The 27523-nt window shown below is 35.3% G+C and overlaps 1 protein-coding gene across 1 annotated transcript in view; it reads right to left on the minus strand.

The window, feature by feature from the left end:
* The window catches only part of LOC150100217 (kinesin-like protein KIF28), a 308018-nt gene that overhangs the window by 208353 nt on the left and 72142 nt on the right, over positions 1-27523 (minus strand). Inside the window, exons 13-14 of the mRNA XM_090402612.1 lie at positions 26133-26267; positions 23087-23241 (exon numbers count right to left, since the gene is read on the minus strand). Of these exons, the coding sequence (XP_090258738.1) occupies positions 23087-23241; positions 26133-26267 (290 nt within the window). The remainder of the gene's footprint in view (positions 1-23086; positions 23242-26132; positions 26268-27523) is intronic.

Below are 27523 nucleotides of genomic sequence, written 5' to 3' on the forward strand. Positions count from 1 at the left end.
CTTACCATTCTTTCCAACACTTTAATCTCAACACCTGACACACAGATTAACCTATAATTTGATGCTTGAATTCTGTCATGTCCTTTATGAAGCAGTACAATCTTGCCTACCTTCCACTCCTTTGGAACAAACATGACCAATGTAAGACAAATATGTCAAGAGCGATGTCAACTCCCACTCCCTGGCACATTTCTTCACAGTGATATATCATCAAGTCCCACAGAATTAGTTTGCTCAATTCCCTATATACCTCTTCCTCATTCAGTCAGTCTCTCCTTCTCATCATCCACAGCTCTCAAACTCTCCATGATGTCACATTCACAAGGATGAAAGACCTTTATGAACTGTTCATTAAATATCTCAACTATATCCTAGACATTATCCTTATACCATTTTCTCCAAACAATGCCATCCTACCATAACCGTTCTTATTTTTGCTGGCTACACATTGAAAATAATCTCTAGGATTTCTTTTGGCTTCATTAGCTAACTGCTGCTCATATATATTTTTGCTAACCTTACTGACTGAGTCACCCTCCTTGTCTATTCTTGGTATTCCTCATGGAAATGATTATTACCATTCCTCTTATGTTGCATCCATAATGCCTTTTTTCTCTGTATTGCATGCTTAATTTCTTCATTCATTCATTCATTTCACAGCTACCTCTTTGAGTTTTGGAATACATTTAGACATTGCTTCTACTAGAATAGTTCTCGACTATCACCCAAGAAGCCTTGATCTTCTTTCCACCCAAGTCCTCGTTCCATGCTACAGCTCCAAACTGTCTCCTGAGCTTCTCATAATCATTAGCCTTGTAGTCCCACATATACCCTTTCCTCACAGAAGTTGTCACATTGTTGGCAACCACCCATCTAATCACTCCATGGTGACTCTCACCAACTGGAGAGAGATTTGATACCTCATTTATAATTACATCCTCTGACAAGATGATAAATTCCAAGACACTCAATCCTCGCATGCCCTCTGTTACTACCTGAGGTAGTTGTCCCTCTTACACTCAAGAAACTCATTTTCTTTACTTCTGGTTACTATCTCATCATCCCAGTCTATATTGCCATAATTAAAATCACCCATAATGATCATCCTTTTCCCCATTTGCTTTGGGGAAAAGGATGTACATTTCAGGTACAACATCAGCTGCCATGCTTCAGCCTCATTTAGGACTTAAGGCACTATTTAGGACTTTAGGCTCAACATCAACTATTATGCTTCAGAAAAAAAATTATGGCAATTTGACTTTGTCAAAATATAAGAAATATTAATTTAATTTATTATTATTATGTGACGTCTCCAGGGAGTCCAAGGACTCATCGAGGGAGAGTGTACCAACAACATCGAATGATTGAACCCTTCCAACTACTAACCGCACCCAAACTTGCTTAACTTTTTGCGTGAGCCATTAGTAACAGAGGCTCTACCAATCAACCAACCTTTAATTAATAATTAGGCTACATTGTAATTTCCTTAAAAAATGCAATGGTGAATAACAGTTCAGAATGATCTAGTCAGTTTTCATCCAAAATATGTACTAGCATATTATCTGACAGTTTCCTATAGAACATAATGATTTTGATACCAATGACTGTTCTGGTACAAGGGTTTCAATATATCAAATTATTATTATTATTAGACACCTCCAGGGAGTCCAAGGACTCATTGAGGGAGGGCACCTCTGCTCTACAAATCTGTCTCTATCACTCAATCCACCAACTGACTGCAACTACACCAACGCCATCTACCACCACTGGTATTTCCAAAGACAATCACAAACATCCATGCCCACGGCGGGATTCAAACCCGCAGCCTTTTTAACTGGAAAGCGGATACGCTAACCACTCGGCCAGGCTGGCATATTCTATGGCGTTGTTCAAGTATTATTATGTATTTTGCCTAGTTATTGAGTCTATGATTTTAAAAGAAAGATGAAAGCGAATAAATGCAACAGCGTTACAGATTAAACTGAAATTTATCTTTATGCAAAGGAAGCCTTGAACACAAATAATTGTTCTAAATACATATTGCCCTGACACCACACGGTTTGCTTAAGAAACCGTCTTTTGTTTTGAAATCTCAAGACTTCAATTACGGTCAGTTCAAGATCAGTACTCACTATGGACGAAATGTATATACAGTGTACTGTATAACTGTCCGATGAAATAGTTTTCTTCATATGCCGTGATCGCATTACTACGAAGAGAGAGTGAACGGAGAGAAACATATTGTTAGCCAGTATCATGCATTTCCCCCCAACCAGTCGTACATTAGTATCGTAGGCGGGTTAGAGGTTAAATAATCGAAAAAGTCTGTTCTAAAATAAAATAATTTTTTAAAAAAAGAAAGAAAGAAAAGAAAAAAAAATAGACATGGAACTTTTCACTCGTTTCAGGTTTCCAAAAATCAGCGATAATCTTACACCGGACGAAATGCAACATAAAATGATTTTACGCATGGTTTTACACACGTGTGATTTGAAATTTACTTCTCCCAACCGATTTCGTGCATTTGTGACTTTGATGAATGCATTTTTTTATGGTTGCTGATTTGTTGTGATTTTGATAGCTGTTTGAATTTGCAGTTGTACAAAGTCTTGCAAGCGTATGAATAGCGCAGGATCATTTTGATAGGGAAATGAAAACCATTCGCGTTCTTTGCATATTGGTCGATTGGTAGAGCCTCTGCTACTAATGGCTCAGTAAAAAGTTAAGCAAGTTTGAGAGCGGTTAGTGGTTATAAGGGAATCAATCGTTCGATGCTGTTGGCACACTCTCCCTTAAAGAGTCTTTGGACTCCCTGGAGGTGTCACATAATAATAATAATATGGTGAGAGATATCAAGTACCAGGTTTTTTGGTTTGCTTGATTTTAATCCCAACGACGAAAATTTGTGAACCTATGGACATTAGTACAATGAATGAGCTAAGAGCTATATAATCCAGGAATGCTGCTGTAGAAATCAAACCTGATATACTTCAAGCCTCTAATACGCAAAAAGATGGTCTTGAGTGATGCGCCGAAAATCGTCTTCTGCCTATACTTTCACAAACATTGACGGTGGAATTTTTTTTTTCAAGTTTTTAAAATAAGTATAAATTCAGAAGGGAAAATGATAGAATGAGAACAGCTTCTCACATTTTCAGAATTTGAAAGGACTCATATGAAGAATTGTTGTATCGTCACAAAGGATCCTGTAGTTAGTAGAAACTCCATGTTCTCCAAGACTAGACCTCAGGTTGAAGAAAAGTGATATAATACAATTGTTTCTAATCGACGGATTTCAGTACTTCCTGTTTAACCGAAATAGGAGACCCCACAGGAACAAGAAATATGGTAAACTCCGGGATGTGCTAAAATAGGAAGTTTAACTTGTGCAAGGAAGAATAAAAGAAATTATTTTTAATTAAAAGAAACACACATATTAACCACAGTGAAAATTATTTAATTGTAAATATTTCATCCTAAGTATCTTAGGACATCATCAGTACAAATATTTCATCCTAAGTATCTTAGGACATCATCATCAGTACAGTAGTATAAAACAATAATAGGAATAACATACAGTTAGGGTGCATGATTACAATAGAATCTCATTAAACGTGCGTAACGTGTTACACATATGGAATTGACGGAGGCCATGAAGAGAATGAGGAATGGAAAAGCGGTGGGGGCCCCCGACAGAATTCCAGTGGAGGCATGGAAGGCACTGGGGGAAGAGGGAATTGACCTGCTGTGGGACCTGTTCATGAAAGTTTGCCAACAGGAAAATATACCCGAGGAATGGATGGAGAGTACTCTTGTTCCCATCTACAAGGGTAAAGGGGATGCACAAGACTGTAAAAATTACAGAGGAATAAAGTTGATGTCCCACACAATGAGGATCCTAGAAAGGGTTCTTGATGGTAGATTGAGGGAGGAGGTGGAGATTGCAAAGGAACAATTTGGCTTCATGCCTGGTAGATCAACAACAGATGCTATCTTTGGGTTACGACAGATGATGGAAAAATATCGAGAGAAACAAAGGGAGCTACATCTGGTATTTATTGATCTGGAGAAAGCATAAGATTGAGTGCCAAGGCAAGAAGTCTGGAGGTGTCTGAGGGAGAAGAAGGTGCCGGAGAAATATGTCAGGTTGGTACGGGAAATGTACAGAAATGTGAAGACAAGTGTTCGGGCCTGTTTGGGACAGACAGAAAGTTTTCAAGTAACAGTTGGCTTACATCAAGGGTCAGCATTAAGTCCGTTTCTGTTTAATATTGTGATGGAGGTGGTAACAGAGGAGGTGAGAGAAGATGCACCTTGGACAATGTTGTATGCAGATGACATCTTGCTGTGTGTAGATTCAAGAGAAGAAGCAGAAACTAAACTGGAAAGATGGAGAAAAGTACTAGAAGAGAGAGGTATGAGACTGAGCAGAAGTAAGACAGAGTATATGTGTTGCGCAGTGGGCGGTGGCCAGGAGACAGATCTGGAGCTGGAAGGAAATGTCATCAGGAAGGTGAGAGACTTTAGATACTTAGGTTCAACAGTGGAAGAAGATGGAGGAGCTGAGAAGGAAGTGGGATGCAGGATACAAGCGGGTTGGAGGAACTGGAGGGAGATGGCTGGAGTGTTATGCGATAAGAGGGTGCCGATCAATCTGAAAGGCAAAATTTATAGGATAGTAGTGAGGCCAGCTATGACATATGCTATAGAAACTGTAGCCCTGAGGAAAAATAACATCAGCAGGATGGAAGTAGCAGAGATGAGAATGCTTAGGTGGATGTGCGGTGTGACCAGAAATGACTATGTCAGGGGAACAGTGAAAGTTACGAACTTAGGAGCAAAAATACAGGAAGCAAGGTTGAGATGGTTTGGTCATGTGATGAGGAGGGAGGACGAATATGTGGGAAGAAGGGTTATGCAGATGGATGTGCAAGGAAGGCGGAAGCGCGGGCGGCCAAAGAAGAGAAGGAAGGAGCTGGTAGAAGAGGACTTGAAGATGAAGAACTTGGATGTGGTGACAGCCCAAGACAGGAAGGTGTGGATGAGACTCATAACAAACAGTGACCCCACTTAAGTGGGAGAAGCTGTAGAAGAAGAAGAAGAACGTGTTACACACACACACACACACACACACACACACACATATATATATATATATATATATATATATATATATATATATATATATATATATATATATATATATATATACAGGGTGTTCGGGATAAATTTCACATATTTATAATTAATTATATTTTTCCGTAAGTTACATGTATTAACACACACTTCTCTTCATTTAAAAGTTTGGACCCTTCTTCATTCATATACAAGATGTCAGAAAGGATGGATAGCTGGAACCCACCTGAATCATGGAAGAGAATAACTTGTATCATGATGATTCGTGCCCGCCATCAAAATAAGGATATTACGACTGCTGCCCAATGCTCCCTGAATACAGTAAAAACAATCAGGCATGAACTAGAGACTTGCAATGGTGACTACGAGGATGTAGCAAGAAGAAAGATCCCTAGCAGACGATCTGATTGCGTTCGTACAGCAGAATTCCTCGCAAATCTGCAGGAACAGGTGTTGAAGAACCCTGGCATTGGAATTCGGGCTTTGTTCGTGGAGTTGCTAACTGTAGTCAAGCCCTGGATAACAAGGGTAGCCAATGGTAGGCCGTATGTATGGCAGCAGGATTCGGCCCCTTGCCACACCTCTGGGAAAAGTCAAAAATGGTTGTCTGAAAATTTCTACGACTTCACCAGTCCAAATGTTTGGCCTCCAAACTCCCCAGACCTTAACCCCATGGATTATTTTGTATGGGGCGCAGTTGAAAAAGACACCAGTCGCACTTCCAGTAATACAAAAGCCCAGTTAATGGATAAACTTAAAACAGTTTTTGCGGCCCTTCCCAGGGAGACTGTAGCATCAGCTTGTTCGAGGTTCCGAAGCAGAATTGAAGCTGTGATCGATGCTAATGGTGGTTATTTTGAGTAAATCTTGTTGATAGTATTGTAATTAACTCTGCCTGTAATGTTTTTTTGTCAATTCATTAAATTTAATAGATACAAAGAAGATTTTCTTTTTCCTTACGAAACTGTCAAATTTATCCCGAACACCCTGTATAGTTTTATGAAAAAATTGAATGACTAGAACCGAGATTTAATTAAAAAGGTTTTAATATAAACACACTACTGGTTTCGGCCTGTAACAGCCTTCTTCAGGTGACATTATAAAAGAAAAAACACTAAACATTGAGGGTTAAAAGACTATGAACAACATAGACAGTCTTTATACATAATTAGCATGAAAACGTTGTAGTTGTATTTGAAGCTGTTCTTTCATTTGTTGCATTGTTGGGAGAGTGCGTGCTTGCTGCATCACATGAACGCCAGTAAATGATTACAGCTGAATGACTATCTGGGAGGTTGTAGCTTAAGTTGTTATTTAGATGAACAGGATTGAAGATGATTTCTCTCGATTCCACAATTTTTCTCTCTATTTCGTCACTGCAACGGAAGATGTTTGTAGATTTTTCCCAGCAGACTTTGTGACTTTGGTTATCATCATTAGGATTAGCTGAAAAAAGGATATGACTTGATAATGCACTTGCTCGCTGTCTCTTGTAAGTAATGTCTCTCATGTATTCTTCCATACGCATTTCGACAGATTTGTCTGTCTGCCCGAAATAAGGAATATCGCAGTCACATAATATTTTATATACGCCAGGGTATTTGAGTTGATGATGACAAGGTTTTGGGTGGCTAATTAAGGAACGGATCTTTGGAAGTGGAGTAAACAAGGTTCTGATATTGTATTTTTTTAGAACTTTTGCTAATTTATGTGAAACAGTACTTATGTAAGGAATAGATATATTGCTTTTGAATCTATTTGTTTCTTCTGAGTGATGTCTAGGAGGATTAAGAAGGAATTTGTTAATGATTTTCTTAAAATATCCATTAATTTCGAAAGAAGTTTTCAGATGGTTTATTTCTGTAAGCAGTTCATTTGGATCATCAAGAAGAGAACGGGCTCTATGTCCCAAGGTGGAAATTATCCCAAGCTTATGAGGAGGGAAATGATGGGACTGACTGTGCAGATATCTGTTGGTATGTGTGGGTTTTCTATATATCGATATTTTTAGTTTACCAGAAGAGCGAGTCAGTTTAACATCAAGAAAAGGCAAGGAATTATCCGTTTTAAGCTCAGCAGTAAACTTAATACTTTGATGTCGGCTATTGAGATGTTCGAGGAAAACCATAAGGGATTCATGTCCATGGCTCCAAACAATGAAGACATCATCCACATAACATTTCCAAACTTTAGGTGTTAAAATAAAGGAAGAGATAGCCTTGGTTTCAAAATCTTCGAAGTAAATATTTGCAAGAACCGGAGATAAAGGATTACCCATAGCCAGTCCATGATTTTGTTTGTATATGTTATCTTGAAATTTGAAGTAACCGGACCTGATGCAATGTGTTTCAAGATAATATATACAAACAAAATCACGGACTGGCTATGGGTAATTTATTATAACTCATTTTACCCTTATAACTCACACAGCAGAAATTTTGGCACAAATTATTTGTGCCAAAATTTCTGCTGTGTGAGTTATAAGACTTATCGTTCTAAAATTGTTACAGTCTAAAACTCCATCGTTTTTGGAATGGGGATAAAAATTAATCTTCTAAACTCCTCTGGTAATTCTTGTCCCTCATAAATTCCGTTAATAATTTGCCATAACACTTCCTTACCTTTTTCACCTATACTCCTTATAAGTTCTATATGTAAAACATCTATTCCAGGGGATTTTCCTTCTTTCATCTTTTGAATTGCTAGATTCAATTCCTCCCTCATGATGTACAGCCTCTGCCCTCTATGCTCTTTCATTTGATTTTCTCCTCTTCCTCTGTCTTCATAAAGTTTATTTACATATTCTTCCCATCTCTGTAATATCTTCTCTTTTTCTATCAGAATTTCACCTCTTTCAATGCTGTGTGTGTGTTTATGATAATTCCACCATGAAATGTTTAAACCTATCGTACGTTTAAACACTAGGTGGACTTAGAGTTAACTTATCCGGAAACTCCCAAAAGTTTTAAAAACTCATCTTTTACAGAAAGAAAAAAGAAAAAAAAAACTTAACTTACTGTGCTACAGATACACTGGTTGAGAAAATGGTGACAAAAAGAGACCAATGGATTTAAAAGGATTTTTCTGATTGGTGAATAAAGTCGATCTGTCATGTATGTTGCCAAGAAGCTTCGCAAGCACATCATTATCATTATTGTTATTATATTAATATTATAATTAATTAAATGCATGCATTTAAATATAGGGAAAGGCCATTTGTCGATAAATCCATGTCTTCTTCTTTCTTCGAAAGTGAGTAACCTTATTCCATTTTACTTCATTCCATAAGTATGGATCCCAGACGTCCCGCAAAATACGGGATCGTCCCGTTTTTGGCTAATGCATCCCGTTGTCCCGAGAAAACTCTTCGGGACAGCTTTTTGTCTTATAGAGTTCAATAATTTTCTTCAGAAAAGTATTGCAAGAGTGAGGAAGACTGATTGATTAATAAGAATATTGTCAGGTGAGAAGAGCATTACTGTATTAACAATCTATTTTGTATCTATTACAGTAAGTAAAAAACCATTTGAAGGCAACTTAAAGTGGCTTAATGAAAATATGCAGCATAACAATTTGTTTACTTATACTTAGTAAAGTGTGTGAATAGTAAACCTTACCACGCACACACTTGGAAAGTTAGAATCATTTTGTAAGATTGATGCGCATTCTAAACTTTCACCCTCAGTCTTAAGGGTCCAGTATTTTTTTCCAATGTATCTGGGCGCTCTACCCATCACTAAAGAAAGCAAGTACACGTTTTAGTGAAAGAAGACGTACGTATACTTCAAAGCTTGCTACATAAATAATGCTAGTAGCTCCGTTAGCGTGTGAGTCAGATGCCATATCTAGGAAGAAAGAAAGAAGAAAAAAAAAAACTTCAGGGAATGAATCAAGTACTAATTCGTTCTCTGTATCTCCAATAGAGAGCTGGCAGCATAACCTGCTTTCAAACGGCGCTTCTGGTGCGTGAATGGAACGCGATGCTTTCATTAAAATGATGACCAAATGAAGTCTTGAATAATTAATAAACTGTATGATCGCTTTCCGTGTAACTTGGAAAACGCTTAGAAAATTGCTAACATTTGTTAATTTACTAAGTGAGTGCTTGCTATTATGTGCTAGGAGACCATGCTACACTCGTCACGTTATTGCTTTTGCGAAAGGGGAAATTAAAAAGAAAAATTTGCAATTTTTTTTTTTTAATACTCGCTGTTGAATGTCAGTCTTTTCTAGTCTGCCATGACAGACTAGAAAAGGCTCTATCTCTCTTCAGTCAATTGACCGAAAGCATTCATTAAACAAATTTTTTTGCAGCCGAGACAAAATCGAGAGAATGACTATGTTACAGTATAATACATGTCAACATAAAAGGCAAACCATTACTTTGAATATTCTACCAAAATAATATTTTATTTTGAGATATAAAAATTTCTATTGGGACCTATAGAATATAATTTTCCTTCCCTCGTGTAAGAAAATCATTCAATATGTTACTAAGCACTTCCTCTGTCCATAAAAATAAATAAATAAAAATTCGAAACATCGAAGTTTTTTTGTAATGCTATCTCCTCACATAAAATAGATGGTTCTGTCGAAATATCAAAAAGAAATATTAACAGTGAATAAACGAGGGAGTGAGAGAGAGAGAGAGAGAGAGAGAGAGAGAGAGAGAGAGAGAGAGAGAGAGAGAGAGAGAGAGAGAGAGAGAGAGAGAGAGAGAGAGAGACCTGTTTAGTCAATCACTGTATAAATAACACGGTATTTCTTTGAAAGATGATTTCGCTGCAACAGCTTAGATTTACGTCACGATGCCAACATTATACAGTAATGTTAAAAATTCTCAGTTTTCAAATGACTGTGATGACTTGAGAAATATCATGTAATATGAGATACTGTTTATTATTATTATTATTATTATTATTATTATTATTATTATTATTATTATTATTAATGGTTGCACCTCTTTGGAAACTCGTATAGCAGAGTATATAAGTTCTTTTCGCTATACACTTTGGTATTATGGTCTAGCTACTCACTGATGAAGCCTCAAAAAAGGCTGAAACCGGTCTGGGTAGTGACCTCCCTCCATAATGTAATAACAGCATACATTTCCAAGGAAATGTGTTTTTACATTATGGAAAATACCTAAGCATAGCGATCTGAACTTTCCCCACCTTTGCAACGAGTTGTCCGGTATTGTACTACGTACTAGGGTCACTTGCATTAGCTCACGCTAGTGTTTGCCAATACTTTATAGTTTACTACATTCGGCATGAAACTCTCTGATTCCAATCTTTGAGTTTCTTATTCGGTTTTGAAACAATGTGGATTTTATATCCTCTTAATTTAAAATATTATTATTATTATTATTAAATGACACCTCTAGGGAGTCCAAAGACTCATCGAGGTAGGTTATTACTATACAAATTACTCGACTGCGAAAACGTTGCAGCTTAAGTAAATTGTAAATAGTCAGTTTGAAGTTGTTGTTATTATTATTCCATTTTTCTTATGTGTTACGTCTAAATGCCTAGCACGACCAAGTAACTTGGCATCTTAGAAAACCTGCTATGTCTGTAAATTGAACATGTTCCTCTGGCCGGTTTCACTCATCCTATAACTAGTGAAATTACCAGAAAAAATGTATCACAAAAATTGTATTCATATACGACTTATTATTCTTCTGTTCCAATAAGTTGTTCCAATAGATACAGTTTTGCCAACAAATAGGTTATTTTTGGTGTGATAATTTGCATTTTGCTTGCGATAAGGATATTAGAAGTTTGTAAATGATTAATGTGCTTTTTGTTTCGAAATAAAATTGGTACAAGTAAAAATAGTTTCCTTTTTCCACTTATTGGATGCTTGCCGATGTGTGAGTCATTATTCTCTAGCACCATCTTCAATTGTAGAATTTTATGATTACGTTTTGTTTGGAAGATTGTCTCTTGTAGAGTTCTTTCTTGTCCCCGCTCTCTAATTAAATGTATGCATGCAAAATGCATGCGTATAAGATTTAAGTACACATAACTAATCAAATGACAAGAAATGTAATGTATCTCGTTTTCCGCCACCTCTTCCTTAGGGTGGATACCATATAATTGTCACGTTGCAAAGAATTTTATAAAATATTTGAATCGGTTCTTAGTAAACGAGATCTAATTAAGATATTAAAAACTCGTTTTAAAATGCTGGTTATATACAGAATCTAATGATATCGATTTTCCTAAGGATTTTAAAAGACTAGTATCCATATTATCATTTGTCATCATTTGTTACAAATACAGAAATAAGTATGTCTGAAATTTTTAAAAGCATTTTTTAAATGTGACATGGTGTTGGGGGGGGGGATCGAAGGATAAGGATCTGGTGACACTTTTTTTTTTTATCATAGAAAAAAATGGGGAACGGATTTGAAATTCCGTGAGGGGGGGGGGGATGTCATACTTGTAGGTAAACAGCACAACAAAGAGTCCAAGAATTCATTCCGGAAGGGCACTCCAGAGTCTACTGCATACACTACTAAATCTTCCGTCTACACATTTCGCCACTGTCCATCATATGTACACTACGACTACGCCATCTGCGCCCACTATGTTCACCAGCTGATTTGCCTGTGTGTGGAATGAAAAACTAAAGTTTCCTGGAGGGAAAAAGCTTGTTATTCCAATATGAGATTAGCTGATTCACCTGCAGTTGAAAAAGACTATGTAAACGCGAGGCGCTTTCGTTCTTCCAACTACGCTTCAGAGGGTCTCATAATTTTTATTCTGATCATTTTAATTTCAATAAATAACTTTTATTGAAGCGATCATTTTTTATTCATATACATATGAAAATAAAAGTACGTATTGTGGCGTAGGTGCCCACGTAGTTCCCTGATCAGAATAACTTCACCCCCTTTCATGATTTTATTATTCCTATTATTCATTTTGTTCATCTATCTTTCCATTAATATGCATATAATCTTCATTCCTGGAAGGATTTATTTCAAATTTGATTATTGAGATCTCTACTGAAATTTGAGATCGCTACAAATTCTCAATTTTTGTTTCGATCGTACCATTTTAACTGACAAAACTCTCTGTGCACTATAAAATTGGATGTTTCGATCATAAAATGGACATTCATAATCACGGAGTAGTGACATCATTCGTTAAAACAACAAGTGCATCTACAGTCATTTGTACATTTGTATACATAATTTTATCTTGTCATTAAAATAGGTTCATCTGAAGCGACTGGACAAATTTTGAAAGCGATCCCAAGTATTTCAGAAAAACAATATATACAGCATTTAAAAAGGGGGTAGATATATAGTATAATTTCGTTTTATTTTAGAAATAAAGAGCGAGGAAGGGATTATACTCTAATTTCATATTATTTTAACAATAAAGAGGGAATTAAAACTGAAAGAAAAATCACGGAGTGTCTTGAACATAAGAGTCGTTTAAGAACACACTCCTGTATTGAAACACTGCCATGAAACAAACTCTATATGTCTATAGCAAGATCTTAAAAAACCAAAACTGAAATGCCTCAACAGTTTTAATAGATATCCAAAATACCAAATTTGATTAAACTCTATACAGCCAGCACAGAATTCTTAATATCAATTCATTTCATTTTCCTATAAAAATTTTGCTCCCATTGAAACAAAAACCGAAACATCTAGACGTCTGTATATGCCAAATGTTATTAAATTATATCCAGCAGAGCAGGGTTAGTACAATGTATAAATTCGACATGTTTTGTGCCTCTAAAAATGGTTAGATTGAAACAAAAATGAACGTTAGACAAATTTTGATGAGAATTCTGAATGCGAGTGAAATCCGTCCAGGTAGAATCTAGTAATAAATTGAATATGTATGCACAGAGAAAATTAATCTTATTTGTTTACTCATATTGTGAAACAAACCTAGAAACGGCCCCAGGTACAATTGTTACAACTATCATTATTGCTATGGTGATTAGACATTTGACTAGTTTCTTATTATATATATGTATATGTATATATATATATATATATATATATATATATATATATATATATATATATATATATATATATATATATATATATAATATTAGGATATTCGTGACACATGTGGGCAGATCATTTAAAGGTTCAGTGCTATTTTTTTTCTTTTCTTGGTATTGCATTTTTTTTTTTTTATTAATGCATCAGCAAACAACCAAACATAGCCTACTGCATATTCTATTCAGACGGATTTTTCCCTTTTTATGAAGGTGGTGGTGAAACATATGCCCAGAAGGTGATGAGGTTTTGTTTAAAAAATTTACTGGTCTTGTCTAGTTTCTGATCATACCTTGATCAGAAGCTAGACAATATTCATATTCCAGGGAGATTGCTCTGGAATATGATTCGTTGGACTGGTAATGCTAGTCTTCTATAATCATCTCTCTCTCTCTCTCCTCCTAAATGCGTGACGGGAGGTTGGAAGAAATAAAGAATGGCAAAAGAATGAAGAAAGAATCTGGTCTGCTCGATATATAAAAAGAATGACGAAACAGTTTGTGGCAATTATAGAGGCATTTCTTTGTTATGTACAACATAACATAATATAACATAAAACATTCAGAGGAAATTTTTCAGAACAGGTGTAGTGATGGGAGAACTAGGGGCCATCCGTGGAAACTGAGCAAGAGTGTAGTTAGCAAGGGTGTTAGAACTTGGTTTTTTACTTGGAGAGTGGTGAATGAGTGGAATAAGCAGCCAGAGTATGTTGTGGGTGCCATGACTGTGAATGAGTTCAAAGCAAAATATGATAGATACTGTGCAAAAGTTGAATAGTTCTTGACATGATGTTTAGGGCCTCCCTTGATGAGCTAAGGATTCTTTGGAGTTGCCCGTAATAATAATAATAATAATAATAATAATAATAATAATAATAATAATAATAATAATAATAATAATAATAATAATGTGTAACATAACATATAACAAAATATTTACTTCTGTTTTCAAGAACAGATTATAAACAATTTATGGAGAAAATAACTGGTATCTACCTAGCTGGTTTCAGGAAAGGCAAATATACAATTGGTCAGATACATATAGTTAAACCATTATTAGAGAAATTTTGGGAATTTGATATAAATATTCATCAGATTTTTGTTGATTAAAAAAGAATATGGTAACATTAATAGAAAAAAAAATATGAGATATGATGCATTTTGGAATAATCTAATAAGACCCACAAGATTAACAATTGAAAATTCAGCAGCGCAGGCAAAAATGCAAAATGATTTAACAGTCCCATTCTCGTAACTCGAAGAGATAGCCTAGGTCCAATACTTTTGAATAACTTTGAAATATATTATCCGATCATTGCCAGTAAATACTAAAGGCACTCTAATAAATAATTCAGTGCAGATTGTAATATATGCAGATAACATTGCAACATGTCGTACCAAACGGAAAGTAGAACAAACATATTTGGAATTATAAAAATTAGAACACGGGATAGGACTAAAATTAGTCCTATCTCGTGTGCTAATTTGTTAATTATAATAAATAATAATTAACACCAGGCAGTATCAGTTACTTGATGTATAAGTGTTGATAACTGGAAACCTTGAAACAGAAAAGAGTGGAAAATTTTAAATATTTAAGGACAATGATCACAAACCAACTAAATGACTTGGCAGAAGTGCAGAATCGAATAAAGAGGGGTGATCAGGCTTTTTTATTCTCTCTCTCTCTCTCTCTCTCTCTCTCTCTTGTGTATTCAGCTTAAAGTGCAAACATATAGATCGATAATTCGTGCAGTTGTTATCTATGGATGCGAAACATGGATATTTAAGACGCGCGAATAATTTGATTTCGACTTGGAAAAGAAAATCCATAGAAAAATATTTGGCCCAGTGAATGATAATGGTCGCTGGAACATCAGATAAACCAAGAGCTATATCAACGCTATAAAGAACCCACTGTCTAGTTTAATCCAGTTCAAAAAGTTGTAATGGAATATGATGTTTTTAATGTTAAAAATTAGTTCTCTTAAGAACACTATATATAATAAAACTCTGGGTAAAATACTAAAAGAAAAAGATAAATAGATGGATACCATTTTTCAAGATAGCAAAATCATATTGCAATGTCAAAAGTGGAGAAGTAAGTTTTCGGTCAGACAGGAATAAAGGCAACAAATTCAAGAGACAAGGCTCGATTGGACTGTAGAGCCATAGGAGGAAGATATTAGAAGCGCTTCATAAGCGCTTTTAATATCTTCCTCCTATTAACTAAAATGTTCATAAAAGTGTTTTATTATTATTATTATTATTATTATATTTTACAACAGAAGGGATTAGACAGTTTATATGGAGGTAACTGGATTTATCTTTTTGTATTATTATTACTACTCTTACAAGAAAAGGCAAACTGGCTTGTAATAATAATTTAAGTACCTTTCTCAAAAATGCATTACATTAGTTTATGGCGTCTCCATATCTGTCCATTCCTTATTATAGCAATTCCCTGCTAACTGAACAAATTTTTATATAAATTTTGGTATTTGAGTTTTGCCATCTGAATATGAGTTTCAATCGGTTCATTTTTATTGACTGGATGATTCAAAATTATAGTGACAACTCCACGCTGGCTGAATGAAATTTAATAAAGTTTGGTGTTTGAACACTCCGTTAAAATTTGTCTAGTCATTTCAATTGGGTTCTGCTGGACCACTTTAAACGGCAAAATCATGTAAATTCGTTAGAAAGATAGAGTTATAAATTGCAACGAGGAATGAAATGATCGCATTTCAGTTTTAATGGAAGCTGTGACATAACATTCGAGAGTGAAACATGTTACGTATAGTCGTACCTAATATGTTTCACTCTCGAATGTTAGTTTTAGTAAGAATTATTTCTTACTAAAACTAACATTGCATCATCGATCATCCATCAGCGTAACAAACATGCAATGCAAAGAGAGATAAATCCACGACAAGACAAGACAAATGCATTACAACAATCTCTTAACCAATAATAGCAAGTGCTGAGCGCTAGAAGGATCGTATCAAATAGCCAATCATTTCTAATACAGTATTTACATGCATGAGAATCTCCTCAACTTTGCAGTACAAAAATGCAAGCATTCCGATTTAAATACGGATGATATAACAGGGCCTCTGAACTGTCTTGTTCAGAGATGTTCCTATTTAAAACTGCTTCCGCGGAGAAGGGGAGTATCACTTCAGAGGGAACTGTTTGGTCTACCGTGTCCATGTCGTGGGAGACCCGACCTTTGAGGTTTTAGGCACTCAATGTAGTACTGATGTTCATTCATCTTTCTCCCGCAGAACGGTCTATGATAGCTTTCTGACAATAGATTCGGAATTGCCTGAAATGTATAGGATCGGATTCTCGTCTACAATTGCAGTATGATTTTGAATTGTAAAAGCCTATTATCCGCTTAATGTAAAGAGGGTTGATCACATTAAAGCTTTGATAGTGAGAAGCTCCTGTTGTTAGGCTGAGAAAAAAGAACAAATGTTTTGTGCTGTGTTAACTAAGAATTTGAACTCCGATTTTCTGAAAGGCTTGATGAATAGAACTTTGATGTATATAAATCTGTTATCTATTATGATTTATAATCTATTTGATAATAGATGATGGTTTATTATAATAAATCATCATTTCAATATAATGATGAACGTTTAACTATAATAATGGATTCTATTAAAATTAAATGAATTGTAATTAATTATTAAACATTAAAATTATCATTTTAATATAATGATTTATTTTGATAAATCATTATTATTATATTGTAATATTATATTTATGTAATATATTTTGTAATATTTAGTATCTGTTTGATGAGAGAGCATGATGATGATAATGATTTAGTATCTATTTGCTTCATCTAGCTCAGGGGTCGCCAAACTTCTTTGACCGTCGACACCTTCAAGAGTTTCTTGACTTTTTATCGACCCCCCCCTTATTTTACTATCACGTAATTATAATAGGACAAGCAAAAAAAGACGCTTATGTGAGTTTTTAGATTGTTTATTTTATAGTTACAGTGTTTATTGTATGTATAATACAGTATATATTATTATATTGGCTTAACGTCAAAGGGATACGTTTTTGTTTTTGACGTCCTTCTTAACATTACATATTTAATAGGAGGGATAAATAATATGTAAAATATAAAATTTAATTTAGATAACAAAATAACAATAATACAATCCTCCTTATATATGTGAAAATAAGACTTAAATAAAAGAGCCAATGGGCTTCACTTCGGCGATGTAACATTATTTAAATGAAGGGGATATTAAATCCCAGATTCGGCATGAAACTTTGATTCCGATCTTTGAGTTTCTTATTCGTCTTTAAAATAATGTGGGATTTAATATCCCCTTCATTTAAATAATGAAAATAAGACTTTTATCAACTTAGTATACAATATACTAACGTTGTCAATGTGAAGGGTGTGTGCTTCGTGACTCTTGACAAGATTAGAAATGTCGAGTTCAAAATTAGTAAGTTTCAGCCTTAAATCGCCACGGAACTCTATATCTAGCTTATTTCTTTGTTTTGTTACAATGGAATTAACATGCCTGAAACCAGCTTCAACCATGTACGCGCCAGCCGGGCGGGAGCCACCGACATCCGTTTATCGGTAAATACTCATTTTGGCCTACTTGATTGGCCTCCGTAACTATTTTCATGACCTTGCTCCATCTTACAATCGTCCTATTCATGTCACTGTTCCCACGATTCATTCTTAATTGTGTTGTCATTCAGGATGGAGGTAATCCAAGTTAACCGAATTAAATATTACCCATACAATGATGTCTTATATTTTTCTATCTATCGACCTCCAATCGACCCCTAACAATGTTATATCGACCCCTGGGGATCGATATCGACCACTTTGGCGACCACTGATCTAGCTCATGGCACTTGATGTTATAGATTAACCGATTGTTGTACGGTAGCGCAGTGATTTTTAACTAGGAGGCCACGGAAAATTTATACAACGTTTCTAGTGTTTTAAATTTTGAAACCTCTTAAAATAATTATTTTTTGTTCTTTATTTTACTTTGTTTCAAACTTGTATTGTTTTGTATTAGTAATCTGAATTTAATTCAGTTTAATTTAGTAGTTTCTTCTGCAGAGGCGCCACAAGTCTTTCTTTGCTGGCAACACTACAATTCGATCCATATAATAACTGCGAAAATACAAATTTATTATGAACGGACGATGACACACTACTGGAATTGACAAAGGATTTAAGTCTGATCTCCGTTTTCAAGAAGAAAAGTTTGGTCCAATTTTGGATACATATTCGGAGGGAATATCCGCACCTGTTTACAATTGCCGTTCGCAATTTGTTACCTTTTGTTTCTACATATTTGTGTGAAAAGGGATTTTCTACAATGGTAAATATTAAAACGAAAGAATGAAATCGACTCCAAATACTCCTGCATGTGAATAGCATTGAGTAACACAATGGAAGCAAGAATAGATCAATTAGTAGAGAGTGGTCAACAACAGCGGTCTCATTAAAATATATTTAAGTAAAGTTGATTTTTGTTTTCTGATTTTTTTTTCATTATTATAATCAGTAAGTAAAACCAGTATTTAAAAAAAAGTTTAATTATTATTGTTATGTTACTACAAACCAGGGGGCCACGACTACTAAAATGTTAAGAACCGCTGAGTAGCGAACAAATTAATCGAAACAAGCCGAATTTTCAAGTTTTTGGTTATTAATGGTGTTGGGCGTTTTTAATAGTGTAACACTACACTATTAAAACTTGATCACTACAACTTGACATTTGTAGTGTTTTATTCATTTTGTGTAGTAATAAAATGGATACATCTCCAAGAAACCGTTCAAAATATGTACTCTTTCTCGGCACACATCCATGACTCAAAGACAAATTGACAATGAGTGTGGTGTTCGTTTGAGTATGTTAATGAGATTGTAAAGAAGTTTAGGGAGACAGGTACCTTTTCTGACAGAAAAGGAAAACTACGCTTACTCAAGATAGTTTACCAGTTAGGAAAAAGCAAATGAATCCAGCAATCCAGCAATGCAATCCAGCATTGTTTACTGTAGACTTAAATAGAGACTTGGCAGCTAGTGGAATTAATGTTTCTCATGTGACAGTCCGTCGAAGATTGTTGGAAGTAGAGAAGACTGCCCATAGACCAAAAAAGAAACAACTGTTGACGAAGGCTATGCAGAAAAATAGGTTCCAGTGGAGAAAAGTGTACAAATATTGAAGTGGTGAGAAGTGGAAGAAGGTCATATTCTCAGACGAGAGCCATTTCTTTGTCCAAAGAGGGAGGGAGAGAGAGAGAGAGAGAGAGAGAGAGAGAGAGAGAGAGCACACACCCTATGTTCACAAATCAGCAGCTGAGACGATTTCTCCAGCCCATCTTCAACAAGCTCCTACTAAACATCCAGCAAGAAGATGTTCTGGGGTGTTTTACACATGGCGGTCCAGGATCACTTGTACTTGTTGACAGTATGATGAAAAGTGACCAATACATAAAAATATTGGAGAAAAGAGTGGTCCCACAGAAAGACAATGACAAAGAACTCATCTTTGTCTCATCAAGAGGAGGCTCATGACCATCTGACATTTACCATTTGGAACAAAACAGAACAACGCGTTTCACTTTCATCTAATAGACTTTGAAATTTTGTTATATGAATATTTTTGTATATATTTCTCAATTCATACATGAATAGAGAAATACCTTTTTCAAGGGCTTATTCGTATAATTTGTTAATTTAAACGATTAGTGATGTTTAAAGACGCCATGAGCTATGCATCATGATTCTCCTTCTAGTTGTTTATGATTAGCCAAAGCAATTCTTTCCGCCGACAAAAGATTGTAACATTTCAGACTAGGAGGTAGATAAATCGGAATCCCTGGTCTAGACATTCTAAACATGTAGTATTATTTTCGAACCACTTCAAACCCCTATGGGTTAGTGATTTCGCTGTTGGATGGATATTGTTTGCTGCTTACACGTTTACTTTCACAAACATCCATGCATAGTGGTATTCGAAACCACAACCTGTTGGTTGGAAAGCAGAGAAACTATTCAGTTCATTTCGCTAGCGAAGTCTAGTGACTATTAGGGTTATGGAAGCTAGATATGATACCGGCTAACTGGGTATGTGTTGGAACTATGGAAGCTAGCATATGGTGTGTGTGTGTGTGTGTGTGTGTGTGTGTGTGTGTGTGTGTGTGTGTGTGTGTGTGTGTGTGTGTGTGTGTGTGTGTGGATTGAAAGGAAACCGGCAAATTTACAGAGTGGAAGTCAAAAAGTTATTCACGTAACATATGGTGTTTTTGAAGTATTGCAGGAGGTGTGTGGATATATTGTGAATAATGGTTACTGCGGGCGTCCAGTGATGAGTTTGGGACTATCATACATGGAAGTACTCGGTTAATAATAATGATGACAATCAGTGGCTTGTGTAGCTCTGTGGAGTTCCCTGAGTGTGTGTGTGTGTGTGTGTGTGTGTGTGTGTGTGTGTGTGTGTGTGTGTGTGTGTGTGTGTGTGTGTGTGTCTGTGTGTGTGTGTGTGTGTGTGTGTGTGTGTGTGTGTGTGTGTGTGTGTGCGCGCGTGCGTGCGTGCGTGCGTGCGTGCGTGCGTGCGTGCGTGTGTGTGTGTGTGTGTGTGTGTGTGTGTGTGTGTGTGTGTGTGTGTGTGTGTGCGCGCGTGCGTGCGTGCGTGCGTGCGTGCGTGTGTGTGTGTGTGTGTGTGTGTGTGTGTGTGTGTGTGTGTGTGTGTGTGTGTGTGTGTGTGTGTGTGTGTGTGTGTGTGTGTGTGTGTGTGTGTGTGTGTGTGTGTGTGTTCTTGTGGCTAGTTAGCAGGATGAAACATTCAAGTTACAGTTACAGTTAAGAAAAAGCGATCAAGACCTTTACTACAAAAAACAACAACAACATATGGCTTTGTTTTGGTAGCGTTAAAGTTCATTAGGTTGTCAAGATCATCTCAATGAAGAATGGTTTGGAGATTAATTTTTAAATTACAGGTTATGCAAGATCTTGAATCTTGAAATTTGGAGCATTCTAACAAGTGTTAAATGAAGAAGAGGAATGAAATGCATTGTCATCAGCAAAATTATAAAAGTGTGAAACTTCAGATCCTTTATTCGAGGTTAGTAAGAGAGAGAGAGAAATGTCGTGTATGTATATAAGGAATAAAGAGAGAAAGTACAGTTTTGGGTGCAATGGCATTGATGGAGAAATTTGAAGAGAGGAAACCATCTATGACAAGTAATATACCACAAGAAAGGAAACCGGCAAATTTACAGAGTGGAAGTCAAAAAGTTATTCACGTAACATATGGTGTTTTTGAAGTATTGCAGGAGGTGTGTGGATATATTGTGAATAATGGTTACTGCGGGCGTCCAGTGATGAGTTTGGGACTATCATACATGGAAGTACTCGGTTAATAATAATGATGACAATCAGTGGCTTGTGTAGCTCTGTGGAGTTCCCTGAGTAATTCAGTTCATTAAAATCTCATACTGAGTTAGTGAACTCAAAGCTCTCAAACGATCCTACTAAAATTGTAAAGGGGACCACTGAAAACTTATTGCGAGAGGAGGGAGGAGGAGGGGGGGAGAGCGGTTAATGATTATCTCTTGAACACTAATTTAATATTATTATTATTATTATTTTAACGGTGTCTCCATGGAGTCAAAAGACTCATCGCGGGAGACCCGACATTGACACACTAACCATTATTTACACAATACCTGTCATACCTCTCCTTAAATTCATTCACACTTGAAGCATTCACAACCACCTCTGGCAAAGCATTCCACCCATTCACAACCCTCCAAGTAAAAAATCTAGTCCTAACGCCCTTGTTAACCACACTCTTACACAATCTCCAGGGATGGCCCCCTCGTTCTCTCACATCCTGCACTGGTCTTAAAAATATCATCAGTATCAATCCTGTAAAATTCCTTTAACAATTTAAATACCTCTATCATATCTCCTCTCCTACGTCTATTAGCTAGTTTTTGAAGCCCACAGATCATTAATTTGTTTATACACAGATCAATAATTTGTTTGTGATATATTTGATAAGTTAGTAATTTTAATCTGTATCATATTAGTTTTGTTGAAGAAGACATTTATGAAACGCGGCGTCTCTGGATATTCATATACAGCCGTTTTTTTTTTTTTTTGAGCATAATGGACTCATATTATAGCGATCAGATGAGTCTATTTTCCTCAGGTCCCTCAGTTACAGTGGACTAACAAACTGAATCATTTCATATACGCCTTTTTAATTAGTATGTAACTTAAGTATTCTACAACAATATATACTGTTCCATGTAACTTGTAATAAGTATTATACTACTCGAGTTTAAGTACTGTAATTCAAAAGAAAATTAGGTTAAAGAAACTGTGCAATAAGAATGGTCCACCAGGAATGAAATAATAATAATTAAATGTATGAATTCACTTAATAATAATTAATTTCAATAAAAAAAAACAAAATGAAGTTAGTGAAGAAAGAAACTTAACAGGTATAAAATTTAATCATGTGACAACAGAATTTATTCCAACGAATAAAACCATGCTCATGTATATATTCACATACATGAGCACGTGGATATAAAAGTTTTTAATCACTGCATATATATATATATGTGAACGTGTGAACACATATATATATATATATATATGTGAATATATGTGAACATGTATACATGTGAACTATTAAGAGGCAATAAGATAATCTGTCAACCTTGCAAAAATATAAATTCATATACTGTATTTTTTAAGTTTATCTCATTTCACACAATTGACATTTCAATCACAATATGATGACAATTGTAAAGTAACATTTGGAACTGTTACTTTTAAATGTTAACTGAAAATGTTTTCCTTTCAAACCATGCAGAAACTTGTTAAAAGTCATACCGATTGATTGATCGTCTCCGTTCATTGAAATCCCGGATTTTGTGAGAATTTCTTCTTGAGCCATTTCATAAGTAGCCATCGTAAATGGCTTATTGGGATCTCTGTATTGCTTGGGATTTATGAAAACGTAGAGTTGCGTAGTTCCAAACATTACTCTGAAAAACATAATAACAATATAATGAAAACTCAATATATATTATATATATATTATACATTATATGCAGGCCTGTGTAACATAGTGGAAATGACACTTGCATCCTCTGCACTAGGTCGCCAGATAGACTTAAATTCAAGTCTAATCGCCGCGTGGAGGAACTTTTTCTAAGCCTTTCTTCGACCGTTTCCCGAGTTAATCTATCTCTGGCACGGGCAAGTGGGGTTTTTTTTTTCTCCCGGAAAATCGTGTTTTTCGTCCCGATAATTCAAAAAAATCGACCGTAGATCTAACATTATTTCAGACAGTAACATATTATGATTAGGTACCATGAGATGGCAGCAATTGTTTGCCTATCTCTTCATCGGTTGCTGTTTAAAGTCGGTGATAGTCATAGGCCAGCCATCTCTGATTGGCTACAGGTGTAGATTGAACTGCTCCTCAGCCTCCAAAAGTTAGATAGAGCTACAAGGCCTCGTTTACTCAAGGAAATAAAAAGCGTAAATAAAGTATAAATGACTTATACTTATAATTTAAAATGTAAATTACAGTTTATTATATCAATCAAGAGAAGAGGGACAAATTTTATGATATTTTTCAAAGAAACATTTCAAAAAGATTCAGTAACTCCTAGCACACAGCAATTTGAGATCTCAATATATTTCCGAAAGACGAAATAATTTTATCTAGAAGAGAGATTTATTTTTACTAGAGGAGGTGTTTATATGAGAGTGGTCGGAAAGGTTCTCGGCATAACAATGAAAAAACGAAATTATAATTTCAAATTATTATTATTTTTTAACATAATATCCCTTAAGACTAATACATTTATTCCAGCACCATTATCCCGTTCCTGTAGTGGTTCTCATTAAGATCTGAAAAATACCCCTCTACAGCTGCAAACACCTCTTGATTCGAACAAAAACGCTGACCAGCGAGGAAGAGTTTTAGTTTTGGGAAGAGATAGAAGTCAGAGTGAGACAAATCTGGAGAATGGGGTGCATGTTCCAACAATTCACAGTACAGATCCCTTAATTTTCCCATTGCCGAAATACCTTTGTGGGCAGATGCATTGTCCTGATGAAAGATGATATTTTTATTCTGCAAACTGGGTCTTTTCTCACGAATTTTTTCGTCTGGTCTGGTTAAAAGATCGGAATAATATTCTCCAGTTATTATTTTATCCTTTTCAAGATAACTAATAAACAAAATGCCTTTAGCATCCCAAAACACTGAATGCCATGACCTTTCCTGTTGACGGAACCGACTTTGTCTTCTTTGGAGCTGAACAACCAGCTTTTTTCCCCTGTTTGATTGCTGTTTGGATTCTGGTGTGTAATGGTGAATCCAATTCTCATCCAGAGTAATAAATAGACGCACAGTATCAGTTTTATTCTTGTTAAAACGCTCCAAGCACTGTTTAGAGATTTTCATAAGAGTGCGTTTTTGATCTGCTGTGAGCAAGCGCGGAAACCAACTTGCGCAAAGCTTTTTCATTTGCAATTCTTCATGCAAAATATATACTACACGTTCTTTTGAAATGCTTATAGTCTCAGCAATTTCAAGCACTTTGACTCGCCGATCATCCAATACCATATCGTACACTTCATTAATGATTTCTGGTGTTGTTACACGTGTTGGACGTCCTTCACGTGGATCGTCTTCAAGGCTGGTACGGCCACGTTTAAACTCGGCAGCCCATTTCTTAATTTTCGAAAACGAAGAAGAAGAGTGCCTATCAACTTTTATGAACTTCGAATGAAATTCGTTTGGAGTTAAACCTTCTTTTATAAAGAATGTTATAACCGTACAATACTCAATTTTATCCATTTCAAGGGACACAGACCACACGTTTGCTTCAGACAGCTGTATAAAACAAATTACTTGGTAGAATGACTTGGAATTTCACATGGATGCTTAATGACAGATATACCAACTCAGAAGAAAGAAATGTTACGATAGTATTGTCATCTATGGTCCAGGCCGAAAACGTTTCAAACCACCCTCGTATGTAGAGTGTACATCATCAGCATACATTTTTGTCCAGATCTGGAAAACTTTCCTCATAGTATTGGACATTTATATTTTAGGTTTGAGTTTGTAGCGACTTACTTGAGTATTAAATAGTTTCTTTTTTATTGTAATTATATTTAGTTTAGTTTCTGTGCAGTAAAAAAAAAAAAAAAAGAGTCAAACTCTTCAACCAGTGCGTTATCCCAGTTATGACATATGGATCAGAAACATTGCCAATAACTAAACTTTGACAAAATTTACGCTATTGGACAGAATAATGAAAACAGTGAAGAATGTAGAGAGAGAGAGAGAGAGAGAGAGAGAGAGAGAGAGCCATGCTAAACATCAGTCTTTAAGAAAAATAAGGAATCAGGGTATAAGAAAAGAAACAAAAGTGTTGGATATAAAAGAAGAGATTTTAAATTAAAATGGACATCGGCAGCAGGTGCGCGAGATGCCACTGCACCGGTTATAGGCCAACCCCATTTGTCTTCTTCATTCTTTGTTGAAGGCTTTCCGACACAAACATTCTCCAACATCTCCACTAGGTCATCCTTTCATATTCTCTCTGGTTGTCCAAGCATTCGTCTTCCATATGAAAATGAATGCCTAGAAGATGTCACTGGGTTGATTGTCTTTGCCCATTTATCGCTTGTCATCAGGACATATTGCATGGATGACAAGCGATAGATGGATAAAGACAAATGGGGTTGGCCTATAACCAAAAATGGCTATTAAAAAAAGCTTAAAAGAAGAAAGAATAAAAGAAACAATTTTGTTTGTTGGGTTAACTGTTTCTTTCCAGGACAATTTTTCCCCATCACTCGAACAAAAATCATGGTATGAAAGTGGATTTCGTATTTGATAACTTCAACTCACCTATCATTGTCAGAGAGTAGTGCACGAGAGGCCACTGCATCTCCATTTAATAATATTCGACAGTCACTATTACATTTCTCCACAGTAATAGCACCGTTATCATGCCATGTTACAGCAGCATGTCTTTCCTGTATGCTGCAAGAAATGTAAATCACGATACTTACTTTCAGGACAAAGTAACACATAGCGATAAGATTAAATTAACAGTGATTCTAGAAAATTGTGAATACATCAACCTATATTACATAACAGTTTATACAAATAATATAAATTACAGACGTGGCCTATCAAACGGAATCATTTTAAACATCTGCTATTATATGAATTAACAAGTTCACTTTAAATTCCTGTTGAGAAATAACAAATCAGTGAGTTAAAACATACATCATCATCCACATGCTTGTCAGGGATTTTGGCCTAGAGTGGCCTGTTCCGTCCTTAGAAGTTGAGTCTCTTAAGAGGACGTCCTGGTTTTCTTTTTCATAATGGTTTGTAATATAAACATGTGTAATATAAAATATAATTTTATATAATCTTACTCTTTTTTGCCATGATGGGATTAGATAAATCAGGATTCCTGTTTTTAATATTAAACACATAGCATTTCAGGGCTTCCAATAATCAGGATGGCGGTATAATACTAGGAATTTAAGGCTTGTTTTGAAAATTTTCATTCTTTCAACGTGTTCCAATAATCAGATTAGATAACTATTAGATTATTTAATGAATGGATTTAAGGCTTGTTTTGGAACTCTTTCTATTTCATTCTTTCAACGTGTTCCATCCATTTATGTTTATATTTTTTAATTTTTTCTATTACTGATTCCTGGTTTAATTCTTTCATAATTTCTTCGTTTCTTTTGTTATCAAATAGAGTATACTTTGCAGTTTTTCTCATAAACTTCATTTCAGCTGTCATTAATCTTTGTTTGTCTTTTTGTTTTATCGTCCAGATTTCACTTCCATACAATAGGAATGGTAGGGATAATGTATTGTATACTTTTAGTCTGGTTTGTTTTTGTACTAGGTTAGGTATAAATATAGAGTTAATTACACCCGTTATTTTTAAATATTTCACAATTTTTAGTTTTATATCTTTTTCATTTTCATATCCAATCATACATCCTGGGTAGTTAAATGAATTCACCTGTTCTGAAATCTTGTTATCTATTACGATATTAGTTCTTACTGGATCTTGTCCTTTAAAGGCCGTAGTGTTTGATTTTTCTGTTAATATTATCATTCGAATTAAAACATTCATAGCACATTAAATAGCAGCGTGATGTATTATAATACACCGCTACTGCTTCATAAAATCAGAAAAATAATAAATAACATAACTATTAGATTATTTAAGCAATAACTTTATGATACCATCCTTCAAGCTCTAG

Source organism: Typopeltis vanoorti, chromosome 13, assembly GCF_054136105.1.
Source record: "Typopeltis vanoorti isolate ZY-2024b chromosome 13, IOZ_Tvanoo_1.0, whole genome shotgun sequence".
NCBI lineage: Eukaryota > Metazoa > Arthropoda > Arachnida > Uropygi > Thelyphonidae > Typopeltis > Typopeltis vanoorti.